This window comes from Balaenoptera ricei, chromosome 16, assembly GCF_028023285.1.
Source record: "Balaenoptera ricei isolate mBalRic1 chromosome 16, mBalRic1.hap2, whole genome shotgun sequence".
NCBI classification, from domain to species: Eukaryota; Metazoa; Chordata; class Mammalia; order Artiodactyla; family Balaenopteridae; genus Balaenoptera; species Balaenoptera ricei.
Window position 1 is genome coordinate 109,298,403 of NC_082654.1, and position 24,864 is coordinate 109,323,266.

Sequence of the window (24,864 nt, forward strand, 5' to 3'; positions counted from 1 at the left end):
GTTCTTTTGTGGAAAACATCTGAGGATGGAAGAATATTCTGTCTTCTATAGATTCAACCATGATTCTATTATCAATGAATTATTTTTTTACTATCAAATGAGGCTTACCTGCCCAAAAGCATGAAGCATGAGACAAAGGTTCATCATAAATCAAAGATTTAGAGTAAACAGTTATGATTTAGCGGTGAGATAGCTGATGGAGAATCTGGAAGTAATGTTTTTGGTCTGACCACTCATGGAGTGACTTGGGATGTCAACTGGGAACTTTTTAACACCGTGTTTCCATCACAGCGGAGGCCATCAGCTCGTCTATGGCATTCAACAACCTTAGAGCTGATGACCTCTTTTTGCTATAAGTTCCTTTCAGGCAACCAGTATTCTAGTGATGCACATCATACCCAGTGGACCAAAAACATACACTTTTAGCCTTGCATGAAAGATTGTCTGTAACTTTGATATATCCTACTCACATATCCAGTCACCCCTCTCCTTCACCATCAGTAGGTTAATATCCTTACCATCTCCTCCATCTGCCGTGATCATTCATTCCTAACTCGGATGAAACTGTTTCACATGCTTGACTGCATAGTCTATGGCAAGGTTCTCAGCCCAACTGCAAAACGTTTGAAGGCTGCACTAAGCAACCACCTCCTCTGATGGCTTTTCTCTTTTCTGATCAGCCACAGCATGTCATCAGCTTTGATGAATGTTAAACTCCTGAGGAGAATGAACTGACTGTTTCTCCTCTCATATCACTATAGTACCTGGCAAAGTCATTTCTTTTTTTCTTTTTTTTAATTAATTTATTCATTTATTTTTGGCTGCGTTGGGTCTTCAGTGCTGCACACGGGCTTTCTCTAGTTGCAGCGAGCGGGGGCTACTCTTCGTTGCGGTGCGTGGGCTTCTCATTGCGGTGGCTTCTCTTGTTGGGGAGCACGGGCTCTAGGCGCACGGGCTTCAGCAGTTGCGGCACGCGGGCTCAGTAGTTGTGGCGCACGGGCTTAGTTGCTCTGCGGCATGTGGGATCTTCCCAGAGCAGGGCTCGAACCTGTGTCCCCTGCATTGGCAGGCAGATTCTTAACCACTGCGCCACCAGGGAAGTCCCTGGCAAAGTCATTTCTAAACAAAGAAATATATGTTGACTACCAGTGAATATGAACTGTTCAGCTACTGCTTCAGTTACAGAGAGCTTACATGTTCCCATTTCCATCAACCAAAGAAAAGAATATTTCCATCAGATACCATTTGCTGCTCAAGCTTGCAAAGAAGGATGAAGTATTGGGTCCTGGTCAAAATGGCATTAAGAACACAGGGAACACTTACTATATATAAAATAGATAACGAATAAGGACCTACTGTATAGCACAGGGAATTCTTCTAAGTACTCTGTAATGACCTATATGGGAAAAGCATCTTAAAAAGAGTGGATATATGTACATGTATAACTGATTCACTTTGCTGTACAGCAGAAACTAACACAACATTGTAAATCAACTATACTCCAATAAAAATTTTTTAAAAAAAAAGAACACAGGGAACTAGCTTTCCTCCTCCCATTAAATGTCCAATAAATATTCAAAAAGAAAAAAGCATAAATCTATACTGGGAACTAGAGAAAGTACTTGTGCATAAGCCATAGGCTTTGAGGAATTTATGCTGGATCTTATCTTACAGATGAGACTAGTCTGAAAGAAGATTTTGACATCTGATACACGACTGAAATTCCCACTCTCTATTTCAGAGAGAGAGAGAAGTGTATTGAGGAAGTAAGCAGGAAAAGATCTCACTAAATCCCTGCTGACATCAACTAAATCAGAGGTGGAAGGGCTGGAGTTAAGGCAGGCCATGGGGTTGGCAGACAACATAATGCCTGGACTCAGACATCTGTGGATGGCAGCGTTTGGACCCCTCGGCTGTATTGGAGGCAACAGGTTTTATTTGGTCAGCTCAAGGGTCGGGATACTGGAGCAAAGAGGACAAAGTAAAGACAACCACTGTCCCAGGTATCTCATTCATATCCCTGGGATGAAGATTCCTGATAGAACCACTTAAAAGTCCATGAATAACATATTTTTCCAGGGGAAAGATATATCTGAACTGGTGGTATGTTACTGAAACATTCTTTGTTTCACTTTCTTCTCTTCCTGTATTTTAAACCTGAGGTACCTCTAGAAAGATTTGGTCAGGGAGCCTTAAATTTTTCTGACAGAAGTCAGCTCAGTTTCTGCTTGACTACCAGACAGGGGTCACAAATCAAATGTCCACCTGAGCAGACAGGTGATATAAACACATGTAATCATGGGTCGGGTAGAAGAGATGATAGGGTATGATGAGACCTGTGTGTTTGGGGCAGCTGTGACTCACTATTCAGTTTCAGTAGGTTGTTACGAAATGGAAAGTTCCTGGTACATCATAATTTCCCAACAAATATCTGTTGTTGTTTTTGTTGTTGTTCTTGTTGTTGTTGAAATAAGAAACTCTAGATACCATACGAGAACACAAAGGAACAATATAAAGAGAAGTAGACCACGAAAACAGCAATGAGAGACATGAACGGCAAACATACATAACAAAAAAAGATTGTAAAAAAATTTAAAACAGACCATGTAAACAAAATCAATAATATCATTAATCAAAAAATAAGAGGGAGAAACTTTAACTGTTTGTAAGAGCCTTCAATATGAAAAGTGTTCATGGTGTTCCAGAAAACTTAAAGAGATCCAAGTCTAGTCATCGTCTATGGCTTTTTTTTTTTTTTTACGTTTAGAAGATAAGAAAGATTTATACAAGAATTCTGGGAAAATTAAAGTTGGTCTCATTCTTGTTCTCCTCAAAACTAAATACTGATGAATAATAGTTCCATGTCAAATGTAAAAATCCACAAGAGTATGGTCACACTCTGACAAGAAAACAACAGGTACCTTACAAAATCTTACCTTCAAAATAACTATAATTAATGTCAAAAGATCATGGGGTTGGTGGACAGTATTCATAAACAGATGGGTAATTTCGAAAGAGAGACAAACTATATATAGGAGTCAAACTGAAATGCTAGGAGTAAATTAAAACACATGATATAAGATATTTTTTTATCAATTCCTTTGCTGACTTTCCCAGCAGACTAGATACAGCACAGGAAAGAATAAGTGACTTTAAAGAAGGTCAATGAAAATTATTCAAAAGAAAAGCCAAAGGAGAAACAGTGGGAAAAAAAGAACATAGCATCCGAAAGACATGGAACACTATTAAAACAGTCTAACATATGCATATAATTGAATGCCCAAGAAGAAAAGCAAAACAGAACAAGGCAGAATACATATTTGAAGAGATAATGGCTGAGGATTTGGAAATATCAATTGAAAAAAAGTTCAAAAACAGCTCAGAGAACCTTAAGTAAAATAAAAATAAACATCATATACTTAGTCACATCACTTTCACATTGCTGAAAACAAAAGATGAAGAGAAAATCTGGAAGGTAGCCACAGAAAAAAGAACATTACTGACAGAGGAACAAACATTAGAATAACGGCAGATCTTGATCAGAAATTATACAATCCAGGAAAATGTGCCAACATATCTACAGTATTGAAAGGGAAAAAACGAAGCTGTCAACCCAGAATTCTATACCAGTGAACATACCTTCAAAAATGAAGGCAAAAATGAGGAATGTTTGAGACAAAAGCTGCAAGAATTCACTACCAGTAGACTTGCATTACAAGTTTTGTTAAAGAAAGTTCTTCAGACAAGAGTATGATACCAAATGGAAAGATTGATATACACAAAGCAATGTACATTAATGGAAATTGTAAAAAGCAAGGTAAATAAAACAGATACTTTTCTCCTTATATTTTTAAGGCCTTTATAAGATAATTGATTGTTCAATGAGAGTATAAAATAATGTATGTTCCTTCTTAAAAAAAAATAAGGACGAAAAGAACTAATTATAACGAAAGTGAGCAAAAAGAAGGAAATAATAAAGATAAGAGCAGAAATCAATGGAAATAAAAAATAAAAACAATGAACTCAAATCTTATTATATAAAAAGTTCAAAAGGATTAATAAGCCCCTAGCCAAACTGATCAGGAAAAAAAAGAGAGGGCACAAATTACCAATGTTAGCAGTAAAAGAGGAGACATCACTACAAACACTATGGACCTTGAAAGTATAATATATATGCCAATAATTAGAAAATGTAGAGAAAATAGACAAATTCCTTGAAGGAAATAACTATTTCAATATTAGATAATCTGAATAACTTGATATTTATTGAATTCATAGTTTAAAACCTTCCCATGAAGAAAATTCCAGGCCCAGATGGCTTCACTTATGAATTCTATCACTTATAAAATATATAATACCGATTCTATATAAACTCTTTTAGAATTTAGAAGGAAATGCCTTCCAACACATTTTATGAGCCCATTACCTTATAACAAAATAAGACAAAGCATTACTAGGAAAGAAAACTAGAGAACTAGAAACCTCATGATCACAGACACAGTATTTCTCAACAAAATATTAGTAAATAAAATTGAGCAAACTATAAAAAAGATAATACATCATGACCAACTGGGGTTCACCTTTCAAATGCAACATTGATTCAACACTTAAAAGTGAACCAATGTAATTCACCCTGTCAACAGACTAAAAAAAGATCGGTATGATCTTCTCAGTAGATGCAGAAAGTTTTGTCTTTTCTACAATGTCATATAGCTGGAATCTTACAATATGTAGCCTTTTTATATTAGCTCCTTTAACTTAGAAATATTCATTTAAGATTCCTCCAAGTCTTTTCATGGCGTGATACTTTATTTGGGGATGTGTGTCTGAGGGGGGCATGTTGAATAGTATTCCATTGTCTGAATGCCCCACAGTTTGTTTATCTGTTCACCTGCTATAGGACATCTTGATTGTTCCCAAGTTTTTGGCAATTATTAAATAAAGCCGCTATAAACATTTGTGTGCAGGTTTTTGTGTGAACCTAAGTTTTCAAAGAGGGTCAAGGAGCACAACTGCTGGATTGTATGGTAAGAGTATGTTTACTTTGTAAGAAATTGCCAAACTGTTTTCCAAAATGGCTATATCATTTTGCATCCCCACCAGCAATAAGTGAGAGTTCCTGTCGCTCCACATGCCTGTCAGCATTTGTTGTTGTCAGGGTTCTGAACTTTGGCCATTCTAATAGGTGTGTATTAGTATCTTATTGTCATTTTAATTTGCAGTTCCCTAATGGCATATGACGTTGAGCATATTTTCATATGCCTATTTGCCAGCTGCACATCTTCATTGGTGAGGTGCCTATTCAGGTTTTTGTCTACTTTTAGTTAAGTTCTTCTTATTGTTGAGTTTTTAAAGTTTTTTGTATATTTTTTGGATAACAGTACTTTATCAGATATGTCTTTTGCAAATATTTTCTCCCCAGGCAGGTCTAGTCACAAGAAAATTCCTCAATTTTTATTTGTCCAAGAAAGTCTACATTTATCTTTCACTTTTGAAAGATAGTTTTGCAAGGTACAGAATTCTAGATGTGTGTGTGTGTGTGTGCGTGTTACTTTCAACACTTTATTTTATTCTACTCTTGTCTTGCTTGCATTGTTTCTATCTTACTCAGTTCAGCTTGCCATAAAAAAGTACAATAAATAGACCGGGTGGCTTAAACAACAGACATTTATGTCGCACTGTTCTGAAGGCTGCAAGTCAGAGATTATGTTGCCAGCATGGCCAGGTGCTAGTGAAGGTTCCCTGGCTTGCAGACGGCTGCATTTCCTCTGTGTCTTCACATGGCAGAGAGACTTCTGGTGCCTCTTCTCTTCTTTATAAGGGCACTAATCCCATCATGAGGACCCCACCCTCATGACCTCATCTAAACCTATTTCCCAAAGGCCCCATCTCCAAATATCATCACATTGGAGGTTAGGGTTTTCAACATAGGAATTTTAGGGAGACACAGTTCAGTCTATAGCAGTTCCTGAGGAGAAGTCAGATGCAATTCTTACCTTTCTCCTCTACAGACAAGGTGTTCTTATCCTCTGATATCTTTCAAGATTTTTTTCTTTATCTTTGATTTTGAGCAACTGGAATATAATATGCATGGCTGTAGTTTTTTGGCATTTATCATGCTTGGTGTTCTCTGAGATTCCTGGATATGTGATTTGGTGTCTGATATTAATTTGGGGAAATTCTCAGTCATATTCTGTACCATTCTTTCTTCTCCTCTGGTATTCCCATTACACATGTTATACCTTTTATAGTTGTCCCACAGTTCTTGGATATTCTGGGGGTTTTTTCAGTCTTTTTTCTCTCTGATTTTCCATTTTGGAAGTTTCTATCGACCTATCCTTAAGCTCAGAAATTCTTTCCTCAGCCATATACAGCCTGCTTATAAGCCCTTCGAGGGCATTCTTCATTTCTGTTAGAGTGTTTTTGATCGCCAGCATTTCCTCTTGATTCTTTCTTGGAATTCCCACCTCTCTGCTTGCATTGCACATCTGCTCTTGCCTGCTGAGCACTTTACCCATTAGAGCCCTTAGCGTGCTAATCTTAGCTGTTCTGAATTCCCAGTCTGATAATTCCAACATCCTGCCATATCTAGGTCTGGTTCTGATGCTCGTTATTTCTCTTCAAACTGTGTTTTTTGCTTTTTAGTATGCCTTGTAATTTTTTCCTTGGTAGCCAGACATGACGTTAACAGGTAAAAGGAACTATGGTAAACAGACCTTTAGTGATGCGGTATTAACGTGTTGAGGGGAAAGGTATTCTACAGTCCTGGGATTAGTTCTCTGTCTTTTGGTGGCCCTGTGTCTCTGGACTGTGAACTTCACAAGTGCTTCTGAGTCCCACCCCCACCTTAGGTGGAACAGAATGGCTTGAAAGGACTAGGTTGGAGTTGGGTACTTCCCTTCCCTCACATGGAAGGCTGGAGCCAAACTGGAGTTTGGTATTTCCCCTCCTCCAGGTAAGTTAGGCTCTGAAAAAAATCCCAGTAGTTTAGGCTCCAGTAAAATCTGGAGGCAGGCTTAGTTAAGAAGAACAGAATGCTCTGGTATATTTCAAAATGGTTACTCTCCCCTCTACCTGCGGAAGGCAGGAAGGGGTTTTTCTCCAACATTCACTGTTGACAACCTGGTTGAGCTAGTGGGGGTGAAACTCACAAAAGTGTGGGGCTCCCTGATGACTGGATTCACCTGGAGTTATTAACCCTCAGACTTGTCTACACTTAGCCTCCAGCAATCTGTCAATCACTGTTCAGGTTTTCCTACCCCTGGTACTGGTTCCCATAGAGGTTTCTGCTCCTGGGTTCCTGTTCCTCTGTATTTACCTGTCTGTCTCTCCAGTTTTGGAAGCAGGAATTTGCCCTGCTTCCTCCCTTCTCTGATGAGTCTAAGAAGAGCTTTCTGTTTCTTTCAGTTTGTTCAGCTTTTCACTTATTCTTAGGATGGCATAATAACTCCCGAACTCCTTACACGTTGGACCATAAACCAGTAGCCAGTAACTGATCTTTTACAATGTTTCCAAGGTAATTCAATGGGGAAAGGTTACTCTTTTCAACAACTGTGCTAGTGAATCTCAATCTTTACCTCATCTCATACACACGAATCAACTCAAAATGGATCATAGATCTAAATGTAAGAGCTACAACTACAAAACTTTTAGGAAAAAAGTTATTTGTAACCTTGCGTTAGGTAAATATTTTTAGATAGAACATAAAAAGTACAAACCGTAAAATGAATAACTTATAAATTTAACTTCACAATAATTTAAAACTTCTGTTCTTTGAAAAGTAATGTTAATGAAATGGAAATACAAGCCACGAACTGGAAAAAAATATATGAGCAATATATATTTGATCGAGAACTTATATCCAGAATATGTAAAAAACTCCTATCTTAATAATAAGAGCATACGATACAATTTTTAAATGAGTAAAAGATTTTAACAGATTTTTCACCAATGATCTTTCACAAATGGCAAGCAAGCATATGAAAACATACTCGACAACAATCATTATTAGAGAAATATGAATTAAAACCACAGTTAGATACTAGCACACGCTGGAATGGCTACTACTTTTAAAAACTGACAACATTAAGTGCTAGAAAGAATTTGGAACACTTGGAAATCTCAAAGATTATAGAGGGAATGGAAACCAGTACTGACACTATGGACAACAGTTTGGCAGTTTATTATAAAGTTATATGCATATATATATATATTATTCATAATTTTCAATAACTGGAAATAACCACAGAAATGCTACTCAGCAATAAAAAAGAAACAAACTACTGACACACTGTTGGATCTCAGACGCATCGCACTAATTGAAAGAAGTGCTCCAAAAGCTACATATTGCATAATTCCATTTATGTGAAGTTCTAGAAAAAGCGAACTACAATGACAGAGAGCAGATCAGTGGCTGCAGGAACCTGCGCCTGGGGAGGGGAATGAAGAAAAATGTGGTGGTGGTAGAATTGTTCTACATCATGACTGTGATGGTGACACATTCATCAAAATTCATCTAATTGCACATTTAAAACTAGTGCATTTTATTGTATAAAGTTGATTTTTAAAAGTTATAAGCATAAAAATCAGATGAGTGGTGGTCAAAGGTTGGCATAGGGAGAAGAGACAGACCATAAAGGGATACAATAGGACCTTGAGTTGGTAATATTCTATAACTTGATTGTGGCATTGGTTCCATGACTATATACATTTATCAAAACTTACCAAATTATATGTATTAAAAACTTGAATTTTGCAGCATACAAATTATATCTCAATGAACCAGACTTTCAAACAGTTAATAAAAAATAAATATATAAACAAAAAGAGACTGGAACACAACAGAGCAAATTATAAAGGGTCCTGTAAGGGAAAAGTTTGTGCCCTAAAATTTTATAGGCAGTCATTTTAACAAAGGGCAGGTGAAAGAGGTTTTCAGAAAATACCTAAGGAGTTTTCCTGAATGAAATACCTGGGGTCTTGTGACAGAATAAAGGAATGTATTTCAAAAGGAAAGAATGCAGAAACACTGATTAATTATATAATTGTTGTTCTACATGACAGTATAAATGTGGTAACAAACAGAGCCACCAGAAGCATGTACATTACCGTTGTGTACTAGAAAAAAGATCCTTCTCCTCTCTCTTTTTTTAGTGTAAAAAAAGAATATCCACATGAAGAGGATGGAAGGAGTGAGGGAGGGAATTATGCCATTGATTACCCCAGAGAAATTCAACTGTGATGCATCAGAAGATAATATTGTTGAATTCCTCTCTTCCACAAAGGGGAATAAACAATTATCTTTCTGCCACTGACATTGACGAGTTTAATATGATTTTAAGCTAATCTTTTAAAAAGTTAATTAATAAATGTCATATAATATATATTTAAAACCCTTTGGAACATATATTATTTACTTTTTTACATTTAATTTTTATTTTATCAAAGAGGTACTTGTGGTGTAACACGTTAAAGGCAGGGTGTCCATAAAGTCAAGAAATATGTATACTATAAATTAATTACTTTTTTACTGATTGAAGATGCCCCTGAACACGTTATATGTGCTATTGTTTTCAGACTTCATGGCCCTTCTGCAGTTCTGCATGCCTAGATGAACAGCAGTGGTCCCCTGCCCACACCATCCATCTCCTTGCTCCAACTCCTGCTTCCCAAAGGCAGGGACTTTCACCTGTTTCATCATCTATTTACTTCCATATTTCCAGATAACATGCTTGTTTTGTTACTTCTTGATTTTTTTTCAACTTCAGATATTATTTGCTGACTTTCTAATGTGGAAGACAAGATTAAGACCTCCCCAAGACTTGTGATGATGGACGACTTTGTTTTTTGCTTCTTGTGTTCTTTGATTTCCTATTATGCACATGTTAACTTTTAAGAAATAAATGTTATTTTAAAAACCTTAAAAAAAAAGACCTCCCCAAGAGGCAGGACAGGAATAAAGACGCGGACATAGAGAATGGACTTGAGGACACGGGGAGGGGGAAGGGTAAGCTGGGACGAAGTGAGAGAGTAGCACTGACATATATACACTACCAAATGTAAAATAGATAGCTAGTGGGAAGCAGCCGCATAGCACAGGGAGATCAGCTCAGTGCTTTGTGACAGCCTAGAGGGGTGGGATAGGGAGGGTGGGAGGGAGACGCAAGAGGGAGGGGATATGGAGATATATGTATACATACGGCTGATTCACTTTGTTATACAGCAGAAACTAACACAACATTGTAAAGCAATTATACTCCAATAAAGATGTTAAAAAAAAAAAAGACCTCCCCAAGAGGGGCACACGCATGCACACAAACACACACACACATTCACCTCCCCCATTCTGCCATTACAGTTATAACTCTTATTCAGATCGCCATAGATACAAAATACTATTCACAGCTCAGCTACGCATGTACCATTTGCTTTTCTGATACCTCTTGCTGTTTTCCTAAAGTTAATGCTTATCTTGTTTTTTCATCATCGTAGGTTTTCCTTGCTGCCAGGCTGGGTTTTAACTTTCTCCATCTGGATAAATCTATGGTCCATCTGTTTTCTGGATTCTAAAATTTTTTACTGTCATAGCCATGCCTGTTCTCTGTCCATAAAGCTTGATGCAACTGTATCCCTTTACCATGTTAAGCAGAAGCCCCGCCCAGTGTCAGTAACTGACCAAGCCAGGCAGACACCTGGAGGGGGCAGGGGGTCAGACTAGGTGGGCTTTGTGCTCCGTGGCACATCGGGTATCTCAATGCATCTTCCAAACCACTGAGGCTTCATCCGCCAGGCCCTCTTATTCCTAACGTGCTCAGATCCCATTTCTCTTGAAATTGGAGGAGACATTTGTTTACTTAAAATACAGTTAATTCAGTGGATGTGAGAGGAAGGCCCTGGGCCTCATACCTACCTTCACGGCGCTGAAGCAGAACACGTGCAGCACAGCTGCGGCGGAAGCACTCCGGGCCACGCTGTAAACGGCCGACAGCATCCCCGAAACAGCTGGAACACAAACGTCAAGAGCTCCCTTCTAGACTGGCAAGTCTCACGGTCAGTAAATGTGGTAAGACATGAAGTTTGTATGTAAATCAACTATACGCCAATAAAAATTTTTAAAAAAAAAAGAAGAAGAAATGAAGTTTGTAGCCTTCAGATGCAAAATGCCTGCGAAAGGGGCAAAAAATCAATCTACGGGGCAGTCAAAAAGCCCTGGGTGACTCTTAGTACAAGAAAGACACTGACCGTTAACTAACAACTCAGGAGGACCACAGATAGAAAGAACTTTTGATAACATTCTTGGAAGGCTGTGTGAACCAGTCAGTGTGGAGGTGGGGAGACCTTGTTGCTTACAGTTGGAAGCTGCTGGCCCAGGAAAGATCAGGGACGGCGATTTCAACAGAAGAAAGGAGAGAGATGGAGATGGAGATTGGGATGGAGATAAAGATGGGGATGGAGACGGAGATGGGGATGGAGATGGAGAAAGAGATGGAGACAGAGATAAGGACAGAGGGAGATGGATGATAGACAGATAGATAGATAAAAAGAACAAGAAAGCACTCCTGTGTGTGTGAGTGTGTGTCTGTGTGTGTACAAGGAGGTGGCAGCAGTAATTAATTGCCCTCTACGCTCTTGTGCTTTATGTACAGATTTCATGGAATCTTTACAGCAACGCTATGAGATCAGCATGTTAGTCTCCATTTAGAAAAGAGTAAACTTTAAAGGTAAGCAATCTGGGTAAAGTCTCCAAGTAAGCATTAGATGAAGCTTTATCCACCTTGGTTGGAATCTAAAGTACACACCAAATGAAAGGACATAGGTCACCTGTCTGTACAGGCCCGCACACCACACACACTCACAATGTCACACACACTCACAACGTCACACGCACACACTCCCAGACTAACTCAGACATGTACATGCTCAAATACACACGGCGCACACACTCACCTCCACTCACGCACATTCACACACAGTCACACATACAGCTTTTCCAAAGAATAGTTAGAAGAGCCTTAAACCTAGTGCAAAGCTCATGGAATTCTACGCTTCCCTGTTTTCCGCTTGTGTCAAGCTGGGTGGACCACTTTCAATTTGGGTGAATGAATCTAGGAGGGCCCACCATCAACCTGACCGACCGGAGCTGAAGTCCTTTAAAGGCTCAGGACAGAGAACACCTAACTGTCCAGATCTCATTCCATGCCTGAGGCTATTTAGCCCTTATCTGAACTTCAGACTTTTTTACAGGACGAACAGAATGAACAAGACTTACCAGAACCTCCAAAAAGCAGCATGTCAATTTGCTCCAAAAGATAGATGCAGAAAGTGTTGATCTGCGGGAAGAGCCCAAGGAGGGAGATTGCAGGGAAGCAATATAGAAATACTGGAAGTGAACAGACAAAATTGACGGTAAGCGCGCGGGAAAGGTGGCCGAGGTTCCCGCTGCAGTCCCACCTCCCTCCCCCCTTTCAGCCCAGCCCACCCCGCCCAGGTCCTGGAGGTAATACGGCCTCCTCTCCCCTACCCACTGGAGGAGGCTGGAGGTGGAGCCAGACAGGCCCGTGGAAATAATAAAGGTGCTGCTTTTGAGGAAGAGGCGGGCCTGGGACTGAGCAGACACATGGGGATGGTGGGTAGAGAACAGATCGGCCTTCAGCTTGCAATGACAGACTTGGACTTAGGGGAAATGAGATGGGAAAAGAGGACCAGGAAAATTACAGGATCGTGCAAAACCCAAGCACAGTTGTTAAGAGGGTCTCTTCCTGCAAGGCTCCTTGCTTTGTGCTTCTGTCACCTCCAGGGCTTGAGTTGCTGCGTCTGTTCTGTTCTAAATACCCGGTGGAGACTCAGGTTTCAGTCAGAACCTCAGACCCACGGAGCAGCAAGGGAGAGTGGTGATGAACTAAGAAACTCCACAGCCATGACGGTGCGACACTGAAGGGCCTGCTTCTCAGGTGGCGCAGGTCACCTGGGAGATGAAAGGGACCCTGCCTGAGGAGAGGAAGACTGCCAGCTTCCCAAACCGTAACAGTGCAACTGGATGAAACATCCATATGTTATAATTCAATGTCTCACAGAGATCATTTGTTCAGGAAAATAACACATAGTTGAGCTGCATTTTACAGCAATTTCCCCATCATTCTCTCTTTCTCGATCCTATTTGAGTTGGGTTTCAGAGAAACACAGAAACCCCCATTAGTGGTGCCATAGTACATCTGTCTACCTTTCTGTCTCAGTCTATTGGGTGGAAAGTCAATGAAGTTTGATACTGGTAAACCCTAATAAAACTAAGGAAATTTGATTTGAAATCTAAGACACCTGAACATGGAACTACGTCCAAACCCCATGTATAAACTGCGGTGAAAAGTGCAGGTAGGGAGGATGGGGACCGCGTCTCAGCTATTTCTGAAAAACTGGAAATGCAGACTTTCCACAGTGAAACTGTAGCGATGAGAGTATTGATGTGTCCCATTCTCTGGCTAATCGTGGGTTAACCCCGCTACAATAAAAAGGGGCAAACCCAACTACAACAATACCAAGAAACTGTTCCAACAATGTGGGGAAATAAAATTTTATGTAATGAACATGGCTATGACAAACGGGCCTTTGTCTGGGATTGGAGCCATATTTTGACACACATGGTGATTTTGTTGTAATGTTGTCTGTGGCAAGATTTTAACTATATGGTGAAAACCCAGAGCATCTGTGAGTAATACGTTTCTCAATCAAAGTCGGCAATAACAAGGGGGGGGTCGGGGGAAGGAATGGGAGCTTAGGATTAGCAGAGGCAAACTATTACATATAGGATGGATAAACAACAAGGTCCTACTGTATAGCACAGGGAACTATATTCAGTATTCTGTGACAAACCATATTGGAAAAGAATATGAAAAAGAGTATACTGATATATCTATGTTTAACTGAGTCACTTTGCGGTACAGAAGAAATTAACACTGTAAATCAACTGTACTTCAATAAAGTTTAAAAAAAAAAACAAAGTCAGCAATAAGACACAAGTATGGATCTGCTAGTCATAACTATATAACAATTTCTTTTTTCAGTTTTTATATGAAAGGAAAGATATAAGAAATAAACAGACACTTAATAGCAGGACATATAGTTTTGAGCATAAACATTTTAATTCATATGATTTTAAGCAAACTGACTAGTTCTTTTCTTAAGTTTGGGACTCAAAACCCAGCAATGAAGATTAGATGGTACGCTGCATTCTTCATGGGCATTGGTCCACATTCTCAAGTGTTGTGTGCAGTGAAAACTATACCAAAAACGAAGAACTACGGGGAAAAGTATGGGTGTGAAATAATATAATAATGGTAGACAAATACTGGAAACTGTGCAGCAAAACGTGGGTAAAGAAGTATTCTCTATAAGAAATACATTAGGCAATAAAACCCAAACTAATAAAGTGCAAAGAACTGGAACACAATGAATGATGCTGGGGGAAAATAAAATGGTATGAGACACGAGGAAGTCCTAACTGAAGATTCTCTGGCTGTACCTGCAGAGCAGGAGCTAGATGACACAGCACAGGACGGACAGCAGTTGACGGGGAGCCCAGGGTCTAGGTCTTCCCCAGGATGAAGTACAGAGGAAACCTCCCGTCTTTAGAGTCAGAGCCATGCAGGTGGAACCAGAAGAAGGTGGAGGTCACGTGAATGTCAGGGTGCAGCGCACGTGAATGAAGAAGCATCAGGAGGATGGCTAGAAAATTCCACTTGAAGTTGCCGAAATGATTTTGTCCTTTTTTCCATAAGTAAACAATCAAAAAGTCCCTGAGGTTGTTGGCAACTTTCCCTGTGCACAAAGACTCTTCTTCTCAGCGTCCTGCTGACAGCGCCTGTAATTTTCCCTCACATCTTCCCTACTCCTCATGTTGCCTAATAATTACCATAAATGCAGAAACTTCTGGTACAGTTCCACTTCTTTCCAAGGACAATGCATAAATAAAAATACTGGAACTTGCTTCTTTCTTCCGTTATGTGAATAGGAATATTCATTACTATATTTGCAGGTTGGGGCTTGGGGGAGGTTAAGTAGAATTAAAATAACATGGAAGTAAAACCAAGACTGTGAACTTGGTATGACTGTATACGTTGTGTTCTCCTACATGCCGTATCTGTGTATTAGCATGCCGTGCTGACATGGATTCCTGGGGCCAAGAGACAAGTCTTTACACAGACATGGAAATGTGAGTCTCGGAGTGCAGATGAGGGTGGATCCATCTCAGTCACTGGTTACAAAACCTCCACCATCTCCAAGGGTTACCTCCTTGAAGCTGCATTAGTGTAGGTAAGGGATTATGGTCCTAAAGACTAAAATAAAACATCAAACTCTCACATCTGAAAAAGGACCATAGAGGCCATCTGATAAAGAACCCATCCAGCGCGTGGAACCCTTCTACAAGTGACGGCTGTCTCATCTTGCCTGAGTTCTTCCCACGTCAGGGAACTTCTCGCATCACTAGGCAACCCACGGCCCTACTGGACAGCTCTAAACCAAACCACAACACCAGGCTTCCAGTGAGCCGAAATCCACCTAACTAGCCACTGGGACTAGTTACTACAGCTACACCAACAGAGAACAACAGAGAATAAAATCCCTCCCACTTCGACCTGGCAGCCTTTTAACCACCTACAGCCATCACGTGTGCCTCTAGGACTCAAGCATTTCTTCTGTAGGCTGGACGCCCCCATTCCCTTGCCCCATCTGCTGACCCAGTGTAGCTCATGTGGCCACATTCTTCAGGGCATGCTCTAGCTTTGTTACTGCTCCTCTGGAAATACGGTTCTAAGAACCGAAGACCTCTCGGTTTTCTCATCCAAAGGATGATTACAAAGCCAGTCTCGCTCATAGGTTTTTGCTGAAGTTACCCAAATGGAAAATAATAAAAAATTTCAGCCCAGAGGTCAGCAAAGGAAATGAGCACTGACTAAGAAGGCCCTTCACCTTCCTCCTGGAGGGAAAAAAAAAATTTTTTTTTCCTTATAATGAAAGAGAAGTGATATTCTGAACATATATGAAAGATCATAAAAGTAAAATAAATTATGTAAGAATATCACCCTGAGTGTTTCTATTTCCTTAATTCACCCCTCAGCCTACAAAAGCAACTAGTCCCACCATTGACTTTGTCTTTCTTCTTGTGCCAATTTTATCCCCCAGATTCCTTGTCTCTTGTCACTGTGCTTTCTCCTCCTTCTATTGTTCTGTTATCTGATGTTCTCTTCTTGGATGACATATGACAAAGAGCTTCTCCATCCTTCCCACCTGCTCAGTGGCCACTGGACTCATCTCCTACCCTTGGTTCACATTCAACCCCTTCCTCCCTGGGAGCAGAATAAGTCAGCAGACACCAGATCTTCCTGTCTCCCTTGCCCCTCCTCTTCCTCTGGCGCCTCTCTCCATTGTGGTACGTTGGTGGTCTGAGCAGAAACCAAGAGTGGCAGTGGGGAACAGAGATTATCACCCATAAGGCACAACTCCAGCCGCTATTCCACATGCCCCAGCACCAGTCAGAGGAGGACCACTTCCTCCGCGTGACAGGCACAAGAGCATCTTCAGACACATGATGGTAAACAACCTCACATGTACTCAGTTCCTGTTTCTCTCTTGTCCTGGTCCTAATGATGGCTTTGACAATCTCCTCTTGAGTAAAATTTCTGGCTGGCAAGTAACAGATCCAGGGGGTGGTGTCTTTGGTAACTGTCCTTTATCAATTCATCTGGTCAATGGGATCAGATAATCACAAGTTAGCAGGTGTGGAAACCTCTGGATGTCATCACAAGAATTCTCAGAGCTTTGTCAGTCAAGTTTTCGGAGCTGTGGGCGCACAGTGGGGCAGCCTCTTTGCATAATAAAGATAATAATAGCTAATACCTGGTTAAAGGCACGTTTCTATGTGTTTAAATATACCAACTCATCTAAAATTTGCAACAATCTCCGTGGTGTGTACTATTTTTGTCCCCATATCACAGTTGAATTTTGCTCAAGGTCACACAACTAGTAAAGAAGCAGAGCTGGAATTCAAACAGCCAGCCATCTAGCTCCGAAGCTGGGGCTCTACACCATTATATTATGAAGGTCACTTGTGTAAATAGAGCATTTTACATCAAACACTGCCTAGACCTTAAGGCAAGTAAAGTGCACCAGTGGAAGGCTGGGTGACGGCATATCCAGGACTCCATCTGAACTGAGAACCATGTCCACTCACGTGTTACCAGAGCATCTGTGCCGTGCAGGCGGGGCTGTGGCTGCCACCCTAATGGCAAAATCGCCTCCACCCTGGGGAGCCCCACTGACGCCACACACCAGGCACCTCAACCACCAGTTCAGATATTATGATGCTGCAGCTCCCTGCTCATGGATATCAACATCCTTTAGAATAAGCCCCTTGTTGGATGCTCGGGGCTCTGGCTCCCAGGCCATCTTCTGAAAGCGTGCAAGCCAAGAGAAAAATGCGCATCTCTCAATCCAATAATAAAGTAAGAAAGTTTCTCCAATGAGGGATTCAGAAAATAACGGGGAGGGGCTTCCCTGGTGGCGCAGTGGTTAAGACTCTGCCTGCCAATGCAGGGGACACGGGTTCGAGCCCTGGTCTGGGAAGATCCCACATGCCGCGGAGCAACTAAGCCCGTGAGCCACAACTACTGAGCCTGCGCGTCTGGAGCCTGTGCTCCGCAACGGGAGAGGCCGCGACAGTGCGAGGCCCGTGCACCGCGATGAAGAGTGGCCCCCGCTTGCCGCAACTAGAGAAAGCCCTCGCACAGAAACGAAGACCCAACACAGCCAAAAATAAATAAATAAATTAAAAAAAAAAAAAAGAAAAGAACGGGGAGAAATACCCTCCCACCTCTATATTCTTCCCCACAACCCCCAAATGAACTCACCTATTAAGAGGTCCCTAGCCGACTGGAGAGACCCTGGAGAGAAGAGCTTCAGGCCATACACAATGTAAGTGGGAGGGTACCTGGCTTTGGCCCCAGTATCAAGAAGCAAAATAAGGCCACACAGCACACAAAAATAGATTGGTCTGCTGTATGTTATGATTTGGTTGTGTCCCTAGAAAACAAAGGCAATTTCTGAATGGTACCTTTAATTTTGATTAAATAACAAAAGCCTCATAGTCAATCATTTATACCATATTACACAACTTACAGCATATAACAATTCACCCCTCCCCCGCCATAATTCATACACACAAAACACCAAGGGAAAAAAAAAATACCCTGATGCTTACTCTGTCAAAGAAGAATAACAATATCAAAAAGAATGTTATGTCTCTCAGACTCAGCAAGATTTACCTGAAAATGTAATTACCAGCCTTGGATAAAATCTAGATCTAATTCAATGCTTCCCCCACAGTGAAACTTCCATTTGTGTTGTTCATTTCAAGTGCAAAACTAATTTAAACCACTATTTGCTCTGCATGCTCTAAGTTGAGCTCCATTATTAACAAGAAATAGAATTATAAGTTGTAGGCTTCAATTTCCTTATGTCTTAGAAAGCAAGACAATACAGGTGCCAAATTATACCTGCAGAGACTGCACAAAATGTCTCAGTGTAGCACAGTGGAATAATCAATTTTTAAACATTTGCTATTTATATGCATTGTCCTCTGAGGAGGACCAAAAACTTAATCGATTTCATCTTAGCCTTCAAAATGTTCTTAAGAGGCGAGCGGACACATTGTTTTATTCTTCTTTGGAATGGATAGAAAAATTAAGGAAAAGCTATAACATCAACTTGCCAGGGCAAAAGTCAATGAAGAATTAATTTACATCTCACAAATCAATGCACAATTCATAAGGTTCAAAAAACCAACAAAAATGAATTAGGGAGAGAATATTATTTGCAATTCATGAACTACTTTGAGTATAAAAAGTCAAGATGAAAGTGATACAAGTTTGATCACCTCACACCAGTCAAAATGGCCATCATCAAAAAATCTACAAACAATAAATGCTGGAGAGGGTGTGGAGAAAAGGGAACCCTCTTGCACTGTTGGTGGGAATGTAAATTGATACAGTCACTATGGAGAACAGTATGGAGGTTCCTTCAAAAACTAAAAATCGAACTACCATACAACCCAGCAATCCCACTACTGGGCATATACCCTGAGAAAACCATAATTCAAAAAGAGTCATGTACCACAATGTTCATTGCAGCTCTATTTACAATAGCCAGGACATGGAAGCAACCTAAGTGTCCATCGAGAGATGAATGGATAAAGAAGATGTGGCACATATGTACAATGGAATATTACTCAGCCATAAAAAGAAACGAAATTGAGTTATTTATAGTGAGGTGGATGGACATAGAGTCTGTCATACAGAGTGAAGTAAGTCAGAAAGAGAAAAACAAATACCGTATGCTAACACATAGATATATGGAATCTAAAAAAAAAAAGAAAAGAAAAGAAAAAAGAAAAACGGTTCTGAAGAACCTAAGGGCAGGACAGGAATAAAGACACAGACGTAGAGAATGGACTTGAGGACACGGGGAGGGGGAAAGGTAAGCTGGGATGAAGTGAGAGAGTGGCATGGACACATATACACTACCAAATGTAAAATAGATAGCTAGTGGGAAGCAGCCGCACAGCACAGGGAGATCAGCTCGGTGCTCTGTGTCCACCTAGAGGGGTGGGATAGGGAGGGTGGGAGGGAGACGCAAGAGGGAGGTGATATGAGGATATATGTATATGTATAGCTGATTCACTTTGTTATAAAGCAGAAACTAACACACCATTGTAAAGTAATTATACTCTAATAAAGGTGTTTAAAAAATAAAATAAAATAAAAAGACTAGGAAATACGTCAAAAAAAAAGAAAGTGATACAAGTTTGGATATGAATTTTTAAAGTCACTGCCTTGAACATATTTAGAAATGCAATTTAAATTGCCACTGCTTCTATAATAGAAATAGTCTTATTCCGAGACCATCTTTTAATAGGAAGGAAAACACAGGCTGTCCATGGGGGCTGGCTATGTTTGGCCCTGAGTCCAGACTCAGTCTTAAAGGAATATTTTGTACTCTTATGAAATTTCCTTTTGAATCCAACTAGGTCATAGATTAATGGGTAAGGGGATACCTCCTCTGCATTTAAAAAAAATTTGAAACTAAAGCATAAGTGAAATCTTAATGCATTTCTTATCAAGTGAATAGCAAAATAAATTGCTTGGTATAGATAGCCACTTAGTATACAAATACACAAGCATATGAGATCTTTCCTCAAACTGATACCATTTCAGAAATATAATTAAATAGCTACTTCCCACTTGCCCTGATTCTTTCTGTTACTAAAAGGTTAAAAATACTTTTTCCAGGAATTGGGAGTCTATGGCTTTGAACAAATTTAAGATATCATCTTGGATCGTCCAAGTCAAACTTTATTTATTGGGCATGGGAATGCTTTCTTTTTATTTGTAATTTCTGAGACAAACCTTAAGGCTCCCTTAGAAACAGGCTGCCCTCACCATCATGCTATCTTTTGGGTCCCCAAACCATTCTAAGCATATCGCTAATACATGGCATGTGAGTCACTTTTATTTGTCTTGATTCCTAAGAACACCCACTAATAAAATTTCCCTGCTCTCCAGTTCCTTCTTTCACATAGGATTCAATCATAAAACCTCCCAGGGATTGATTTTTTTTTTTCAATAGAAAAATTCCACTCGCTCCTCCAGGTGAAGTCTGATCACAATCTTTTAAAACTTGTCCAAGTGTTTCCCACCTGTTTTTTCACCTTCAAATGCCCTGGGGAAGCACTGCTGATTTCTGCTCTGGGGCATCTTGCAGACTGTTTTACAAAAGCTGGTCTACACATGCATTTGGGTCTCCCATTAACTCCACCTACATATACAATTTCACAGGCGGTGCTCTGGTCGCAGGGCAAGGAAAGGGTAAGGTGAGAGAATCTATCCAAACCTACAGGTCCCCACCCGGAGAGCAGTGGTGCTTGTGGCTAGGGGACCAGGCCATTCTAATTGTCCTCTTACCAAGAGAGGGGGCTGGTCAGATGCTTCAAACTTGCTGCTGATAGATAAGTAGATAGATGGATGGATGGAGAGATAGACTGATAGACAGATGATAGACAGATAGATAGATAGATATAGATGGATAGATAGACAGGGAGACAGAGAGATAAAAGGGTTTTGTTATAAGCAAGATGGGGTGTCTGAACCCAGGGGCACTGAACCAAGGCTGTCAGCAACCAGGACATGCCAGCCCCATCCCATCTCTGCCGTTACCCGTGCCAGCTCCAGGCTTCGTGCAGATCCGAATTCTCTGCTCCTCAGCCCAGAGGGCAGAAAAGAGCTGCCTCACACCTGCTGAGTCTGCACAAGTTCCTGTCTGGCCGCACTCAGAGGTCAGCTGTTTTTGACAAGCTGATGTAAAACAGCAAAGGCTACCATTTATCCTGCTTTCCTGTGCCTCAGGCACTCTTCTACCTACTTTAAATATTAAATATATTAAATATTATAATAGTAGGACTCGAAGAAGCCCTACTATTACTCTCATTTTGCCAAGGGTAAACTGAGGCACAAAGAGGAAGAAATTTGTCCCAGGCTTTGCAGTGTGGCCAGGGCTTGGACCCTGCCGCTGGCTGACTGGCTACTTCCCACTGGCTCCCCAAACTGACTCAGACGGAGACTGCATTTGCCACTGGATCCTTCTAGGCCCAACACTCAACCTCACTCGGATCAAGCTCATTCGCAATCCTCATTCTTTAGACACATGACGTGAATGTTATTCATGTGAAGTAAAGAGAGAGTGGGGGGGAAATCATTCGTAATAGCTTCTCCTGGAAGGTGTCACCTCTTCCTGAAAGAACTCAGGAAGGTGAAGAGGGCTCCTACCAGAAGAGGGTGTAGAAAAATAACCACCTGCTGCTCTGTCCAGCCCCTCTGAGACACTATGTCTACCTACGTGGAACTCTCTTCACTATAATAAGGATTTGCTGCTTGCTTTAGCAATTCACCTGTTTATATTTAGAGTCACGTTTTTTTAACTGAAGTATAGTTGATTTACAATATTGTGTTAGTTTCAGATATACAGCATAGTGATTTGTTTTGGGTTTTTTTTTATGCAGATTATATTCCATTATAGGTTATTGCAAGATATTCAATATAGTTCCCTGGGCTATACAGTAAATCTTTGTGGCTTATCTATTTTATGTATAGTAGTTTGTATCTGTTAATCCCATACTCCTAATTTATCCTTTCCCCTCTCTCCCCTTTGGTAACCATAAGTTTGCTTTCTGTCTGTGAGTCTGTTTCTGATTTGTATATAGATAGATTCATTTGTATTATTTTTTAGATTCCACACATAAGTGATATCATATAGTATTTGTCTTTCTCTGTCTGACTTATTTCACTAAGCATAATATTCTCTAGGCCCATCCAAGTTGCTGCAAATGGCAATACTTCATTCTTTTTTTTTGCTGAGTAATATTCCATTGTTTATATACACCACCTCTTCTTTATCCAATCATCTATTGATGGGTACTTGGGCTGCTTCCATGTCTTGGCTATTATAACAGTACTGCTATGAACACTGGAGTGTGTGTATCTTTTCTAATTAAAGTTTTCATTTTTTCTGGATGTATACTGAAAATTTTTAACTATACACTTCAGTTCCCCTTGTGTGTGGCACAAAAGAAGGAGATCTGGGGATGGGTGCCCACTACCCTAAGGAAGCTGAACCCCAGTAAAATCCTAGCCAGCAAGTATTCTATGACCCACACTTGGTGGCATATATATACAATGGAATATTACTCAACCATAGAAAAGAATGAAATAATGCCATTTGCAGCAACATGGATGGACTTAGAGATGATCATACGAAGTGAAGTAAGTTAGACAAACATCGTATGATATCACTTATATGTGGAATCGAAAAAAATGATACAAATGAACTTATTTACAAAACAGAAACAGACTTACAGACAGAAAAACAAATTTATGGTTACCAAAGAGGAAAGGTGGGGAAGGGATAAATTAGGAGTTTGGGATTAACAGATACACACCACTCTATATAAAATAGATAGGGCTTCCCTGGTGGTGCAGTGGTTGAGAATCTGCCTGCCAATGCAAGGGACACGGGTTCAAGCCCTGGTCTGGGAAGATCCCACATGCCGCGGAGCGGCTGGGCCCGTGAGCCACAACTACTGAGCCTGCGCGTCTGGAGCCTGTGCTCCGCAACAAGAGAGGCCGCGATAGTAAGAGGCCCGCGCACCGCGATGAAGAGTGGCCCCTGCTGGCCACAACTGGAGAAAGCCCTCGCACAGAAACGAAGACCCAACACAGCCAAAAAAAATAAAATAATAAAAAAAAAAAAAAGATAACCAACAAGGACCTACTGTATAGCACAGGGAACTATACTTAATATACTGTAATAACCTATAATGGAAAAGAATCTGAAAAAGAATAGATATGTATATGTATAACCAAATCACTCTGCTGCACACCAGAAACTAACACAACGCTGTAAATCAACTATACTTCAATTTCTAAACCTTTTTAGTGAAATTTAAAAAAAAACATTTCTCTGATAAACAGCACCTTAACCAGGTGTTCAAGGTCAACATCCAAAGTGGTTAAGTCATGTTGATTGTACATAACCTCGAAATGATGTGAGGAAAATGGCACTTTACTTGTGCAGTTTTCCTCCCCCAAATCCATAACCCAGTTAAATCATCAGATGAGCACCAGCTAAATCCCAACTGAGGGACAGTCTACAAAATCCCTGACCAATGCTCCTCACGGCTGTCCAGGTAATCAAACACCAAGGAAAACCTGAGAAACTGTCACAGCCAGGAGGAGCCTTAGGAGAGAAAATGACTAAATGTCAGGCAATGTCCTGGATGGAATCCTCAAAAAAAAAAAAAAAGGGATATTACGTAAAAACGAAGGAAATCTGAGTGAGATATGGACCTCAGTTAATAATAATGTATCCATATTGGTTCTGTAGTTGTGACAACTGTAACATACTGATGGAAGAGGTTAATAATTGGGGACCTAGGCGTGGGGTTTGTGGAAACTGTACACTCAGCCCTCTGGATCTGCAGAGCAGAAAGAGAAAGGAGAGCAACCTTTACAGAGGACTTGATATTCCAGGTCCTGCACTTGGCACATTATGTAAATTATCCAACTCACTCGTGACCAAATCCAGCTGAGGTTGTTATTATTATCCCCACTTTACTCACACAAAAATGGCCAGCATTTGTCAAGTGCTCCCGCGGTGCCAGATTCTAGGCTGAGCCCTGGATGTACATTCTCTTGTTTAATCCCCTTACAATCCTATTTCATTATTTCCTCTTTTACAGAGGAAAAACCTGAGATTCAGAGAAGTCACTTGACCAAGATGCCGTAGTTTGTACATGGCGAGGCTGGATTCGAATCCCGAAACCTGTGCACTTCCAGTTACCCTGGCGTTTCTCAGGCGTGATCTGAGATCACCTCCGCCATCAGCACAGGGTGGGGGAGTGTTAAAATGCAGGTTCCCAAGTGCTGCCCCAGCTGCCCTAACTCAGAATCCCTACAGGTGCTGGGAAAGGCCCCGACACTGGCTCTGTGCCAGCGATCCTACTGGATTTTGCTTTCTGGGTTATCATTAGTGGATACTGTTGGTTAGACCCGTGTATAAATCTCTGTAAGCCAAGGAATAGCCTCACTGCCCGTGACTAACTTGCCAGTCTCTGATCCTCAGATCCCGTCCAGGAGCTGCCCTCCATTCTCATTTTTTTAAGTTCTCCTAGACCTCTTTTCTTTTACAATCAGACGCGTATCTTTCAGGCCCAGGGTCGATGGTACCGTAACTATTAGCAGGCCAGTATTAATCCGCAACTCTATC

At 40.6% G+C, this 24,864-nt stretch overlaps 1 protein-coding gene across 6 annotated transcripts in view; it reads right to left on the bottom strand.

Moving 5' to 3' along the window:
• Window positions 1-24,864, bottom strand: part of PCNX2 (pecanex 2) — a 305,993-nt gene that overhangs the window by 181,962 nt on the left and 99,167 nt on the right. For all 6 annotated transcript variants that reach the window (XM_059900886.1, XM_059900885.1, XM_059900884.1 and 3 more), the window contains 3 exons: window positions 17,901-18,072; window positions 12,269-12,379; window positions 10,910-11,001 (listed from right to left, as the gene is read on the bottom strand). In XM_059900886.1, coding sequence (XP_059756869.1) covers window positions 10,910-11,001; window positions 12,269-12,379; window positions 17,901-18,072 — 375 coding nt within the window. The remainder of the gene's footprint in view (window positions 1-10,909; window positions 11,002-12,268; window positions 12,380-17,900; window positions 18,073-24,864) is intronic.